Source organism: Pituophis catenifer, unplaced genomic scaffold, assembly GCF_029215685.1.
Source record: "Pituophis catenifer annectens isolate HBS135680 unplaced genomic scaffold, rPitCat1.0.hap2 SCAF_3, whole genome shotgun sequence".
NCBI lineage: Eukaryota > Metazoa > Chordata > Lepidosauria > Squamata > Colubridae > Pituophis > Pituophis catenifer.
In genome coordinates, this window is record NW_027256883.1 from 159,384,741 (window position 1) to 159,397,678 (window position 12,938).

The 12,938-nt window shown below is 40.2% G+C and overlaps 1 protein-coding gene across 3 annotated transcripts in view; it reads right to left on the minus strand.

Moving 5' to 3' along the window:
• The window catches only part of RNF220 (ring finger protein 220), a 335,380-nt gene that overhangs the window by 127,632 nt on the left and 194,810 nt on the right, over nt 1-12,938 (minus strand). For all 3 annotated transcript variants that reach the window (XM_070941405.1, XM_070941407.1, XM_070941406.1), the window contains one exon: nt 4,308-4,437. In XM_070941405.1, the coding sequence (XP_070797506.1) occupies nt 4,308-4,437 (130 nt within the window). The remainder of the gene's footprint in view (nt 1-4,307; nt 4,438-12,938) is intronic.

Genomic DNA, 12,938 nt, shown 5'->3' on the forward strand with positions numbered 1-12,938 from the left:
TGAATATATGAGATTTTGAAGTGGTTAACACGATTTCGCTGCTCCCTCTTAGAATATGTCACCTGCTGGGCGATTTCACCCCCACCTTTTTTCCTTTTTAAGTGAAGGATATAAATTGAAAGAAAACAAAACTACAAACTTCAGCTTGGAGGCGATTAACTCCATCTATGCTGGTATGTTCTTTAAAAAAAAAATAAACACGCTTCCATCTTTTATATACAAGGCTGTTTAGGAATCTGTATGAAAGTACCAGCAGAATCTGGAGGCAAGATAGGTGATAGAAATGTTATTAAGAAGGGTGAAATGAACTCTTTCGAAATCATATAATTCATCCTTCTCGACTGGCAAGATTTCTGCAGATTAAACCATTGCTAGTAAAAGCCTAAGGAAAAGAAAGACTGAGTACATAGCAGGGGTGAAATGCTACTGGTTCGGACTGGTTCGGCCGAACCGGTAGTGATGGCGGCAGGTGGTTCAGAGAACCGATAGCGACGGCAGCACAAGGCTCCGCCCACTTTCCTGGTTGTCATTACTTCCTGGTTTTAACCAGGAAGTAACCTGTTTTTTACCCTCTGCGCATGTGCAGAAGGGTTTGTGCATGCACAAAGAGTCTGTGCGCATGTGCAGAGCGTCTGTGCACATGCGCAGAGGTCCATACGCATGTGAAGCGTGCGGCGCGTGCACTTCCAAACTGGTAGGGAAGGTAAGTAGATTTCACCCAGGTACATAGGAAAAACTATTGCAATGCTTAATTAATGAATTCAAGCTTCAGTAGGCAATAGCACTCTTCTGTTCTATTTCTACACAATTTATTAGCCGCCTCAACAACCGAAGCAACTCTAAGCAGTATACAAAAGAATAAAGATTAAAAATGAAAATACAGTAACATAAAAAGGAAATTTCTCTGAATATGTGAAGGAACAACAATATTGAATAAAAAAACAGTCACTTGCCTTCCTGGCTTTGGGACAATTGGATCTTGTCTCTCATTTAACAAAATAATGTATTACAAAACTATTCCTGTACTTGAACATTGCACAGATCACTGCTAATTTAGCAGGTGAGTAAAAAAAAAAATATCTACCAAACATCAAAGGAGTTGATACTACAAGCCAACATTAGCTGCAGCTGAATTTATTTTTCCCAAATAAAGGAAATATTGCTATTTAAGTAGAGAAATCAATTGTCCTGGGATAGAGTCCAAGTAATGACCAATTTGAAAATAAAAGTGAGTTGACTGAAACAGAACAAACCCAGTTACAATCAGGATCTCTTTAGGATGCAATCATATTCTAAATGCCAAGGCATGATCTGAAGACATAACAGCACAGCCTCCTTACTGCTGCTAAGTAGACAAGGGCCCAATCAGAACCTAGGAAACACCCCGAATCCTTGCACTCAGTGATAGAGGAAGATGCACAATATAAATAAAATAAGCAAATAAATATAATGTAAATTTAAGCAAAATTGTAATCTCTGTGATGTTGAAAATTTCATTGAGAAACAGATAAAACACTGAATGCCAGCAACAAGGATGCATGGCTGTAACAAACTCCAGTGCTTTATTGATGTAAATAAAGATTGTATGCTCAGGATGATTACCTTTAAATCTCTTTGGCTATGTAAATGAACTTTCAGAAGCAATAAACTATGGCGCAGCCAATTTATTTTATGGACCTCAAGTTAAATGCTTGTGACCACATCCAAATCGCTCACAACTGCTATGATCATTCCTGTGCCCAATGATGTTGAATGCACAATATGGGTTGGGACAACATTCTCTGATAGGATATTTTTCCTCCTCCTCTTCCTCCCACATCTTAATCCCAGCAAAGCAAGAGCCTCCCTGTTCCATATTACTAAATAGTAGCTGCTGGTCATTTTGGTTACAACTAGATATAGTTGCTATGTCGTGTTGGACTTGGAGTAGGGTGACCTGGGTTCAAGTCCATTCCGAACCATCAAAGCTCCCTGGGTAACTGGGCCAATCATTCTCTAATTCAGCCCAACCTACTTCATAAGATTGTTGCTGTGGAGAAAATGACAAAAGGAGGAGCAGTATATGCCACTTTTACCTATTACCTATTAATCCACTAAAGGACTAAATGCATTTGTAAGTTTTATTTGCTTATTGGAGTGCTACTCTTTTTTTCAATATAGGTTGCTTATATTCCTTTTGTGTACCAGGGTGGAAAGACAATGCCACCATCTTGATTATGAAAAACAACATTTTTTTTCCTTTTGCCAGCAGGATATATGCTACCCCTGGAAGGTTCAGGAATGGGAACATGTTCATCTCTCAGTGCAGAACCCCCCACATTCTCAGGAACCCCAAAGCAGCTTGACATTTAAAGTGGTTTGTTCCTATTGCCAGGTTAGGGCAGGGTCTGCCAGAAGGCCGATGATTAGCCCCTGGGGCCTGATTGATACAGGAGGCCGAAGGCTATCTATTGCAGCAGGATAGGAGTCATTACTTAATAATTAATAAAGGCTCTGCTATTGCTCTTCCACATGCATACAGCCAGAATAGTCGAGGGCTGGGAGTAAGCTGTCTCCCCCTTTTAACTGCCGTGGTTATTTAAAGGAATAATGCCATTCTTTTTCATTTGTCAGCTGGCCCACAATGGTTCTTGTCAGCCTTTATGATTTAGCGTTTCCTTTCCTTTCCCATTAAGTACTATTCCTCCCCCCCCCCCCCGCAACCCCCAGGTATCCAGCTACAGGCTGCTCTCAGCTCTCCTACAAGGCTTGCCTTGCTGTTTCCATAAGCTCTCTGAGGGCTAATTGCTTCTGTTCATTTACACCCCTTCATTAATTTGCTGTGGCCCTTTATTAAGTCAGACAGACCCCCAAAACACGCTATAAATTATATACACAAGGGAACAGTGTTGCATGACTTGTTCTTTTTCTATCCCTCCCCCCTGTAAGAAATGGCAAGTTTGGGCTCAGTACCAGGGGGGAGGGGGGAACGGGACGGGGGAAAGGCAATGGATGTGGAGCCAATGTAAATTTGCTTTTAAGCCTGTTTCCGTTAAGACATTTTGTTACTATGGGGTCCTTGGTGCTCTCTGAGCTTGACGATTTTCTTACAGATGTTTCACTCCAAACTAGGTAACATCATCAGTGCTGCAAAATAACCCACCCAGCTCAGAGAACATCCAGGACCCTGCAAGTTCAACCTTGAGCTACAAATATTCTCTTCAACTGACACCTTGTTTACCTTGAGAACAGACCTTGGACCAAGTTAAACTCCTTTTCCAAACTCTCCACAGTGATGGTATTTTTGGGTATTGGGGCTTTTAAAACCTCATGGCTCCAGGCTTCCTGCCATTCCCAAAAACCTGATGACTTTGCTTACTACTCCCACCTTACGGATTTCTTTCTTCACCTTTTAATCATGATGGAATTCATTAATAAATGAAATGAATACACAGTCTCTCCCAGGCTGCAGTTTTATTGAGACAAGAACAGGAATCTGTTGCAGTGATTTCCCACATAACTGCTAGCAGTTAAAATGCAATTAATTTTTTAAACAGGACTTTTGATGTGCTAGAAAGGGGAAGCTGGAATGACATGCATTCCTGACCAAGGTTCCCAGGAAATATTGTCTTCCCAAAGACAGAATTTCTAATCTTTTAGTGCTAATCCCCAAGCGTAAACCAGGATGGAACTAATAAGAAGTCAAATATATCCTGAAAGCAGATCTACTATGGAGAGTAGATATACAATTCTCATCAGGAGGCATGCTGGTAGAGTTGGCTGACGGAATTATCTTACTTTGGTAGATCTTTGGGTCTGAGAAAGTAAGTTCATAAAAAAGGGTACACAAGTGATGTAATAAGAAAAAAACATCCCTAATAAATTAAAGGGTTTTACATTCTTCACCATGAGAGAATAGAATATGAAGAATGGTCTCATTGGCTATAAAGGGAAGATCTTCAGTTTAATAGATCTAGGCAGTGGTGGGCTGCAACCTGTTTAACAACTGGTTCTGTGAGTGTGCACTTGCGTGCAGTGTTCAAAATACAACAATTTGAAGCTCAGCTGCTTACCTTCTAAGGGAGCCCCGGTAAGTAGAACAGCAGAGATGTGGAAATCAGCTGTGCCGTGTGAATCAGCTGAGCCAGAAAGAAGGAAATATAGGACAGGATAGGGCAGGTGCGGGTGGGCGGGGCCAGCTGATGGTCAGAACTACCGGTTCACTAGAACCAGTCCAAACCAGCAGTAGCCCACCACTGGATCTAGGGCTAAAGCCCATATGATTCTGGTAGGATAGGACAGGTCAGGAGCAAAGTTGCTGTACTTACCTGATATTCAGCTGTGTTAACTTCTCCAGCTCCTGCTCCATATGTTCCTGCAGCTCACCTGGGCGAAGCAAAACCTGACAAATAGGGCAGATAGGAGCCTGGCTGTCAAAGAGCGTTGCCTTCTTCTTGCCTGTAGGGAAACAGAGAACATAGCTTTGAGTTTCAAGCATCCAGAGTATTTCTATGCCTTGTATAACTGCAGGACACAAATATTTATCCACAAAGAAATTTTGGTGTTATTTATTAAGGAGCCAGAGTAGTATAGCTACTACTTATTTTGCATACCAACCTTGTTTTTATTTCAGTAATGCCTTCTACCCTGTTAAGCTAAGATCAATGTGGAACTTCCTGCTTTCCCAGTTGTTCTAACTTGTTGTTGTATCTAACCTGAACCCTGGGATTTAAGTTTAGACTAGTATTTCTTTGAAGTCAAGGTAGGATTATGGACAAGAGATGGTAAAGGAAAGATGGGCTAAAGAAAAGTTAAGCATTCCACTATGTAATCTAATACCGTAAGCATAAAAAAGGCAAGTTCAAGAATAGAAACAATTTATTCTTTACATGTGTAAAAACTCATCTCTGGGGACAGAGCACCATAACATATTTATGTTATGGCAAAATGGCATAACCACCAAAAAACAGATTCCATGAACTGCAGGGTATCATTTTATATACAACTGTTTTCCAGCAGGAATTTAATTTTCTTATAACATGATGGGAAATATGTGGCTTTCTGGCTGATTTCAAAAGCTCTCTATAAGTGATCAATTCAGATTCCCATGAGAGTTAACTATCCCTTCCCTACTGCTCTATCTCAGTGATTCTCAAATGGTCTGTTACAATCTCCCCATATTCACCAAGTGCAACCTGCTCACTTATATTCTCACATTCATCTCACTTCCAATTAGTTGGGCAAAGCTTACTCATTGCCTCACTGCAAGTCAGCTGGCCAAATGCTCACCACATCAGCCACCAATGAACTACTGATGAAGAGCTTGGAGGTTGGCTAATGCCAGTTATAATCTGCACTGGAAAAAGGTGCATTGGGATAAATATTGAAGGAGCTATGTGTGTAGTAGATCCCTCTCATGCTCATGAAATAAGTTTTGTCTGAAGGCAAGATCACATCGTGCTTTATTCAGAGAAAAGTTTGCAGTAAAAAAAAGCCTTCTACTTGCAGTTCAGCCCTGAAGCAAGGTGTGACAATTGTGAACATGATCAAATAACAGTTTTTCAGCACATGCCTTTTCAACATGCCATAAGTAGAAATAAGCAGTGAATACTGTATTCGGCTTCTTAAGCAGTAAATAAATGCTTGTTTTTGTTTTTTGAAGATTGTCTTCTTAATTGTGTTCTGATGGTCTTAAAAATAACTTGAAGGGAGGGGTATATTTTACTAATGTGAGTGACCCCCTGCTTTTCCTAAATGTTTATTTAGTGGTTTATGGCTGCAGAAAACTTTGTCCAAATCAAAGATGTCAAAGAAAATGTGTGCTTATATAAGAAAGAATGAAAAATGCTATAAGAAAAAAAAAGTATTCATATAATTTATTTGCCACCTCAATTAAATTTGTATCCATATCCACTTTTGGCTATGGTTCTTTGTATTGCTTGCTTCATCTGTACAGGAATATGACCTTTGAAACAAAACACAATTGCTCACCTTAGCTTTACAGGAATACTGAATATATACTATTATGCATATTCATATAATGCAAAGGAATATATGCATACAACTTTGCTGTAAGTAGAAAATTAATTTTGTACAAAATAGCTTTGAAAGTGAGACTGTCTAATAACAGTATATTTTACTCAGCAGCAATAATCTAAACTTTCAACACGTAAACCCCATTGATCACTCTAGTTGAAACCAACCTTTAAAAGAACAAAGAATAATGTTCTCTATCCTGTTTTGAATTGAATGTGAGAATTAAGTCATATAGTTTGAATTAAGGCACCTCATTCCAGTTCACTGTGGAGAGGAACAGTAAGAAGCAGAGCAGAGGACTTAAGATGCCAATTTTTTTTCTGGAAGTTTCTTGAGTTCTATGAAAAGTTTGAAGCAGGGGTGAAATGCTCCCGGTTTGGACTGGATCAGCCAATTCAGTATCGATGGCGGCGGGTGGTTCGGAAAACCGATAGCAAAAATCCCTGGCCCCCCTGCCCATGCCCACCCAACCTCCCAGTCACCCGCTTGCCACGTCTTTTAAAAAATGCTTTTAAAAGGTAAAAAAAAGATTGCGTGCCACAGCTGATCACCACACACCCCTATGCACTGTTCTACTTATCCCATGCCTCCTTTTGGCGTGCACTTGATGCGTGGTGTGCACTGTGCATGCGTGCACAAAGCACGCATGCGCAACCACTGAACCAGTAGTAAACCGGTTCAGATTTCACCACTGGTTTGAAGTGATTAATAAAATATACATGATGTTTAGAAAAAATACCACTCATACCTGCACTGCTCAAACACTCAAGCAGACGTAATTTAATATTCTTGCTATCCTGATTGAAAGGTAGTCCTTGACTTATGACTGGTCATTTAGCAATCATCTGAAGTTCCAGTGGAGTTACCTGAAAAGTACTTACAATTCAGATTATATGTTCTGATAATCACTCCCCTTGCAGCCATGAGATTTCAATTAGGGTATCTGCAACCAGGCTTCATTTATAGTTGTTTACAGTGTCCCATTTTATAATAATGGGACCAAAAACCATTTATTGCTGGTTTTTGGCAAAATAGCGTCATTGGTTTGCTTAACAACTGAGGATTTGCTTAATAACTGGAGTGATTCGCTTAACAACTGGTACAAAAAAGGTTGTAAAATCAGGTTAGTCATGTGACTTACTCCTTTTATGACTTTCATGAGTTATGGCCATGATGGGCAGGCTCCATTAAGGTTGAGGATTACCTGTATGTGATGAATTGCTGCTAGATTGTATCTTTCTTCTGAGAAAAAAATTAACCAATAAAACTGATAAAACAAAAAATGCAATTCAAGGTTCTGGTTGTCACCTTTAAATTCCTTTATGGTTCAGAATCAAGTTACCTGAAGGACTGACCGTCTTTTCCCAAGAGTCTCTACCTATCTGATTCAATCTAGCTGACTGAACATGCTGCAGCTCCTGTCAGCCAAAGAGTGTTGTTGGCAGGGACTAAAAAATGTCCATTTTCTGCAGAAGCTCCTGCTCTGTGGAATATTCTCCTCTTGGAAATCAGAATGGCCCCAATCCTGTTGGCCTTTCATAAGGATTTTAAAACTTGCTGTGTTTCAGAGCAGGAGCACTGAATGTATTAGGGGCCCTGCTTCTTGGCTTTATGTTAACTGGTTGACTATCTTAGCTGCTGTAGATATGTATTTTGGATGTTTGTATTGTTTTTAAATACTTTCCCCTATTTTTATAGTTTTGGAATCATAAGCCACCTGGGGTCATTGATTGAGATGAGCAGCTATAGAAATTGAATAAATAAATAAATAAAGTCCCATTTCTGAACTGAAGAAATGAGTGAATTTTGTAATATTTTGAATCATTTCTGAAATACATCACTGTTCTAACATAGCAGAATTGAAATATGTAGACTTAGGTGCCTACAATTAAAAATCTCTTTGAGACTCTGTTACTTGTCCTGATCAAGAGCCATTGTAATAATCTGCCTGTGTTGTAAGTACAACAACAAATGTTAAAGCATGTAATAAACCCCCAAAGAGCCACAAGGCCATTCGTCAGTTCCATTGTTGTGTTAGTTGCTGTGGTCATCAGAGGGGGCTGCAAACACAGTTCTTATGGATGTCTGGAAGGGAGAATACTTTATAGTTTGTTACTGACATCTATTGTGGAGCGCTCCTACTGGATTATTTATGTATTAGACATGGATCAAATTGGTTAAATCTGTACAAGAGGCAATAATGCACCATAAAGCAGATTGTGTGCAATGTGGCCTTCCAATCATAAGCCCAAATGTGCCATTTTATGACTGGAAGTTAGCAAAAATGCAGAGCCCAATTAAATGAATCCTCTTAAAAGGAGTAGACTTTTCCCAAGGGAGAAAATGTTGGCACAAATACTTTGCTTGGGTGACATAAAGGGGTGCAAAGAGAAGTGTTGTAAAGGAAGGAACAGCTGTTGTTAATATGCTTTAACATGAACAACAGGGAAATAAATCTGAAAATAAGATGCCTTTTGCTAGCAATTATCTAATAAGGATGTCATACCTCCCTTGTATTTTAAATTCAAGTCCCCTGCTTTAGGTTTCTCCCCTTACTGTCAACCTATCCGCTATCTTTTACTTTCATATTGATGAGAGGATCTAGGATTGTTCCTTCCCTGCCCCATAACTCCAAAGAGGATTGGAATAACTGAGTTCTAGGAAGAAGCAGGAAGACATCTTAGATCAAACAGAGAGCAGGAGTGAAGCCCTATCCCACAATTTTCCTTTTGAAATTCAAGCACCACATTCTTTTTCAAAGCAATGGAGGAGGAGAAAAAAGAGAGTTCCCTAAAGTCAGATCCCCCCCATATACATCTGCTTTTTACTCCTGGCCAGTAGGCAACAAACCTGTGGAAGATAAGTAGCCTGTCTTCATAGCTCTCTGTGACTCTCTCATACCCTTCAGAGTGTTGTTGCTTTTCAATCACAGCCAGAGCAAAACAATCCGCCCACTTTGACTGGAAGGTGAACAGCCCCAACTTCCTCTTGGAGCTTTTCCACTTTTGTGTGGTCAAGGTCCAAAATAACCTAAGAAAGTCCCCCACTGCTACTATATATAACCATAGTCCCGATTTGTGTAACAATGCTGGTGTCTGAGCTCTCCCTCCTAAAACAAACACACAGCCTTTGAGCAAACGGGAAATCCTGCTGGATCCCTGCTGCAGTCTGGATGCCTGGACAGATAAACATGCAGAGCGATCTCACTGTCTCCTTCCCACAGCAAAGCTTCTCTGGGTTGCGTCACTATCCATCACCACTAGATGTGATCTTGAGCTGCCACAGCCCACATAAATAACTCAATTCTGTTTGGTGGTTTTGATTAGTTTCTGCTCCATCGTCTCCTAGTGAAAAATCGTGTTTTTCCAGCTTTGACTGTTTTAAAGTGAATGTGTATCCTAAGAAGGGCAATTTGCCATTGAAACATACATATGTACATGCACACCCAGACTTAAAAGTAGAACAAACCCAATGCAAGTCAAATATTTACGATTTGTTACCAAACTGCACATTTACTTTTAACTTGCTGATCATCAGATGGACAGCAGGGGGCACTATTAAAACAAAACTAGTTACAATTAGTGAAGGCTTAACTGAAACAGTAACCCATTAAAATGCCTGTCATTTGCCAACCTTAGATCTAAATAGATTTTAAGATCATTTAATTTATGTGACACAGAGAGCAAAAGACTGCCGTTCACTCAATGGAGGAAACAAGATCCATTTCAATATTATACCCCTAATGCTGTAGTACTAAAAGTCATCTTGATCCAAAATATAATAAGCTCTGCATCAAGACACCTCACAAAGAAGCCACTGGGAGTACTTTTCCACATCTTCCCAAATTATGCCTGCTAATGGTTCTGGTGAAAATCAGAAAAAGCAGCTGAGAATGTGATGCCCGGCAACTGCCTGATCTGTGCCAAGTCTGTGTCTACCACCTCACTGTGAGCTCCCACACCCCTCCATTTTAGCCAAGGCTGCATCCTCCAAATGGCCCCTTTCAAGTTTTGTTTTTTGGGCAGCTGTGTTTGTGTTTGCTTGGCCTCCGTGCCTGCCCTTCCCTTCCCTCTGGCCCCTTGTAACTCAGCAGGGTTCTTCTTCAGTGTTTACCCTCCTTGGCACTGCTGTCTGTCCCCTGCAGCCTTGGCTTGCTAATGCTGCAGAGATGAAAAGGGCCAGCCACATCCCTCTCTTGTGCGTGCAGACTTCCCTGGGCTCCAAAGAAATGTTTCCTTCTAAGGGTTTGAAACTAAATATTTCCTGTTCAGAAAGGGCTGGGGGGGGGGGAGAGGACATCGACACAGACATCACAAAATCAGTCCTGTGAAATGAAATATCTTCACACATCAGCCCTGGGTAGATCTGTACAACAGGAAAACATACCTAGTATTCTCTCCTCGTAGCCTGTGAACTCAACAGCTTTGTCACCTCCCCAGGAATTACCTCTGGGCATGTTCACACATTTAGGTTGAATAAGGATAGTTGTAAGGTTGTAACCTGACCCAATGGTCTTTTTGTCCTTTTTACTTCTGCTACCAAGCAAAATCTGGAGATTCCAGAATTTCCCTCACAATAAAATTGTTCCTTGCAAAAGGATAAAAGGAGATATTCTAGCAATGCCCTGTGGCAGTATATGCCAAAAAAATCTGACTGGTCACAACTACTTTTTTATTTCTATTGTGGGATATGATTTCTGAGAATTTAGCGTGCAAATTTATTGCAAGAATTTTTTTTGTAAAGGCCAATATATTTTCAAATTAAACTCAGCATTGAAAGAGGGGTGAGCAGCTCTCCCCTCCCCCCCAAAAAGAGAATCATTTCTGAATTCACTGAAGAGCCAGTTTTCAAGTGTGGAGCAAATTCTCAGCAATGAAGAGTTTGAATAGGAGTACGCTATTTAAAGGCCAAGTGTAGCACTAAGCTTAGAACAAATGTGTACTAAAACTGCACTCTTATTTCATGCACATACACAATCAACTCAGTCAACTTACATTATAATGCAAACATTGTTCAAAACAACTCCCCTTATTTTGATGTCTTGTTCTCGCATAACAATGCTATAATGTGGTTTTAATGCAATGTGTTCTTCATTTAGTGTGATATGTTCACTGTAGTTTGTTGGTCATGTGGGTTTTTCTTTGGGAAGGATCCATCGCATTAAACCAAAGAAGTAACTACATTATTACTACATTATTAATTAACATTATGATTGAGTAAGGATGTTGTAAAACTTCTAATCTCTCTCTCTCTCTTTCTCTCTCTCTGTCTATATATAAAATGTGTATGTGTCTATATATAAAATGTATGTGTGTGTATGTGTGAAGCCTTTTCATATATAGTTTTGTTGTATTACCATATTTTTCAGAGTATAAGATGCACTTTTTTCCCTCCTAAAAGAGGCTGAAAATTTGGGTGCGTCTTATACTCCGAATGTAACCCCACCCACTCATCGGCCCCACCCTTCGGCCTCTGCGCATCCTCATCCTGGCTGCAGAGATTGCCACCAACAATGGCTTGTGTTTCTGGGCTCCACGCATTGTGTTTTCAGCCCCCAAACGCTCCATTTGAGAGCCCTTCAAGGCTGCAGGCTGCCGATCACCGCCCAAAACGCAATGTGTTTGGAGGCTGAAACCGCAATGCACAGTGCCCAAAATGGCTAACTGGAACAGCTGCTGCCTTCTCTTACCCCTTCCGTGCTTTACCTGCTTTAGTCACTGGAGCTCCCGCCAATGATCAGCTGTGCTTTTGAAGCTGTTTTTCAGCCCCAATGTAGTGCTTGCGAGCGAAGCAATCTTCTGTGCTTTGCCTGCTTTTCTAATTGCTGCTCCCTCTGACGATCAGCTGTGCTTTAGAAGCTATTTTTTAGCTTCAACCAGCCCCAACCTCAAAACCAGCGAGCAAACTAATGTGCTGTAGCTGACCAGGCTAAGGATGCTAGACAGATGAAAACCTGGTAGGCAGAATTTTTTTCCTACTTTCCTCCCCAAAAACTAAGGTGCGTCTTATACTCCAGTGTGTCTTATACTCCGAAAAATACAGTACTTTTAAATAATTTTCTTTTTTCTATTAGGTTATGTTTCATTACTATTCTCTTTGTTCTGTTTTATTAAATAATGGGGAAAAACACTAAGGACATCTCTCTTTTTAAGACACAAATATTTACCGGGCGCTTTCCAGTTTCTGCCCCATCAAGACCTATGAAGGAACACTGCAATTTTCATGTTTAAGAAAATAATCTGTCATGTTCAGATACAGATGAAAAGGCAGGGCTTCAGGACAAGGGCACTATGCTTCATGATTTAAAAAAAAAAAACAATTTGTAGGTGGTTTGCATCAAAGCGATCTGATCACCAATATTTTGCAATATACCCTTAATTTTCAGAAACCGTGACTGCATTCCAGTCAAGCAAATCAATTTAACTCCCAGGTTCACATTTCATAAGTGTCTATCAGGCCTACTAAACCCAATCTAATAATTTACCTTGAATCATCCCATATAAGTGAGTACTCAGACCTGTTGCTTGAAGAGCAGCTTAGGAGAATGGAAGCAGAAACATAACCAAAATGCTGACAAAGCCTCAGGGTCTGTAATCAAATTCTTGTAGTTTTTATGGAGGTTATTTCTCCTGCTGATGATAGACCCCCTGTTGTTATTTCTATATTGATAGCAGGTATCTGTTGTTGTAACAAGCTACTTTCCTCCAGCTGAAAAAAATAATCATACTCGGAAGGGCCCATATTAACTTTGGAGCGGCCTCCAAATATTGGTTCAGCTCAGTGAGATTTAACCACTGCCAGTCCATGTGACAGTAAAGGAGCATCTATAATAATGTGATTTTAATTTCCATACTAAGCACTTATATTCTGTCTGTTAAACAAGAGTTTTCCCCCAGAGAATGATGGGATTATTCAGGCTCCTA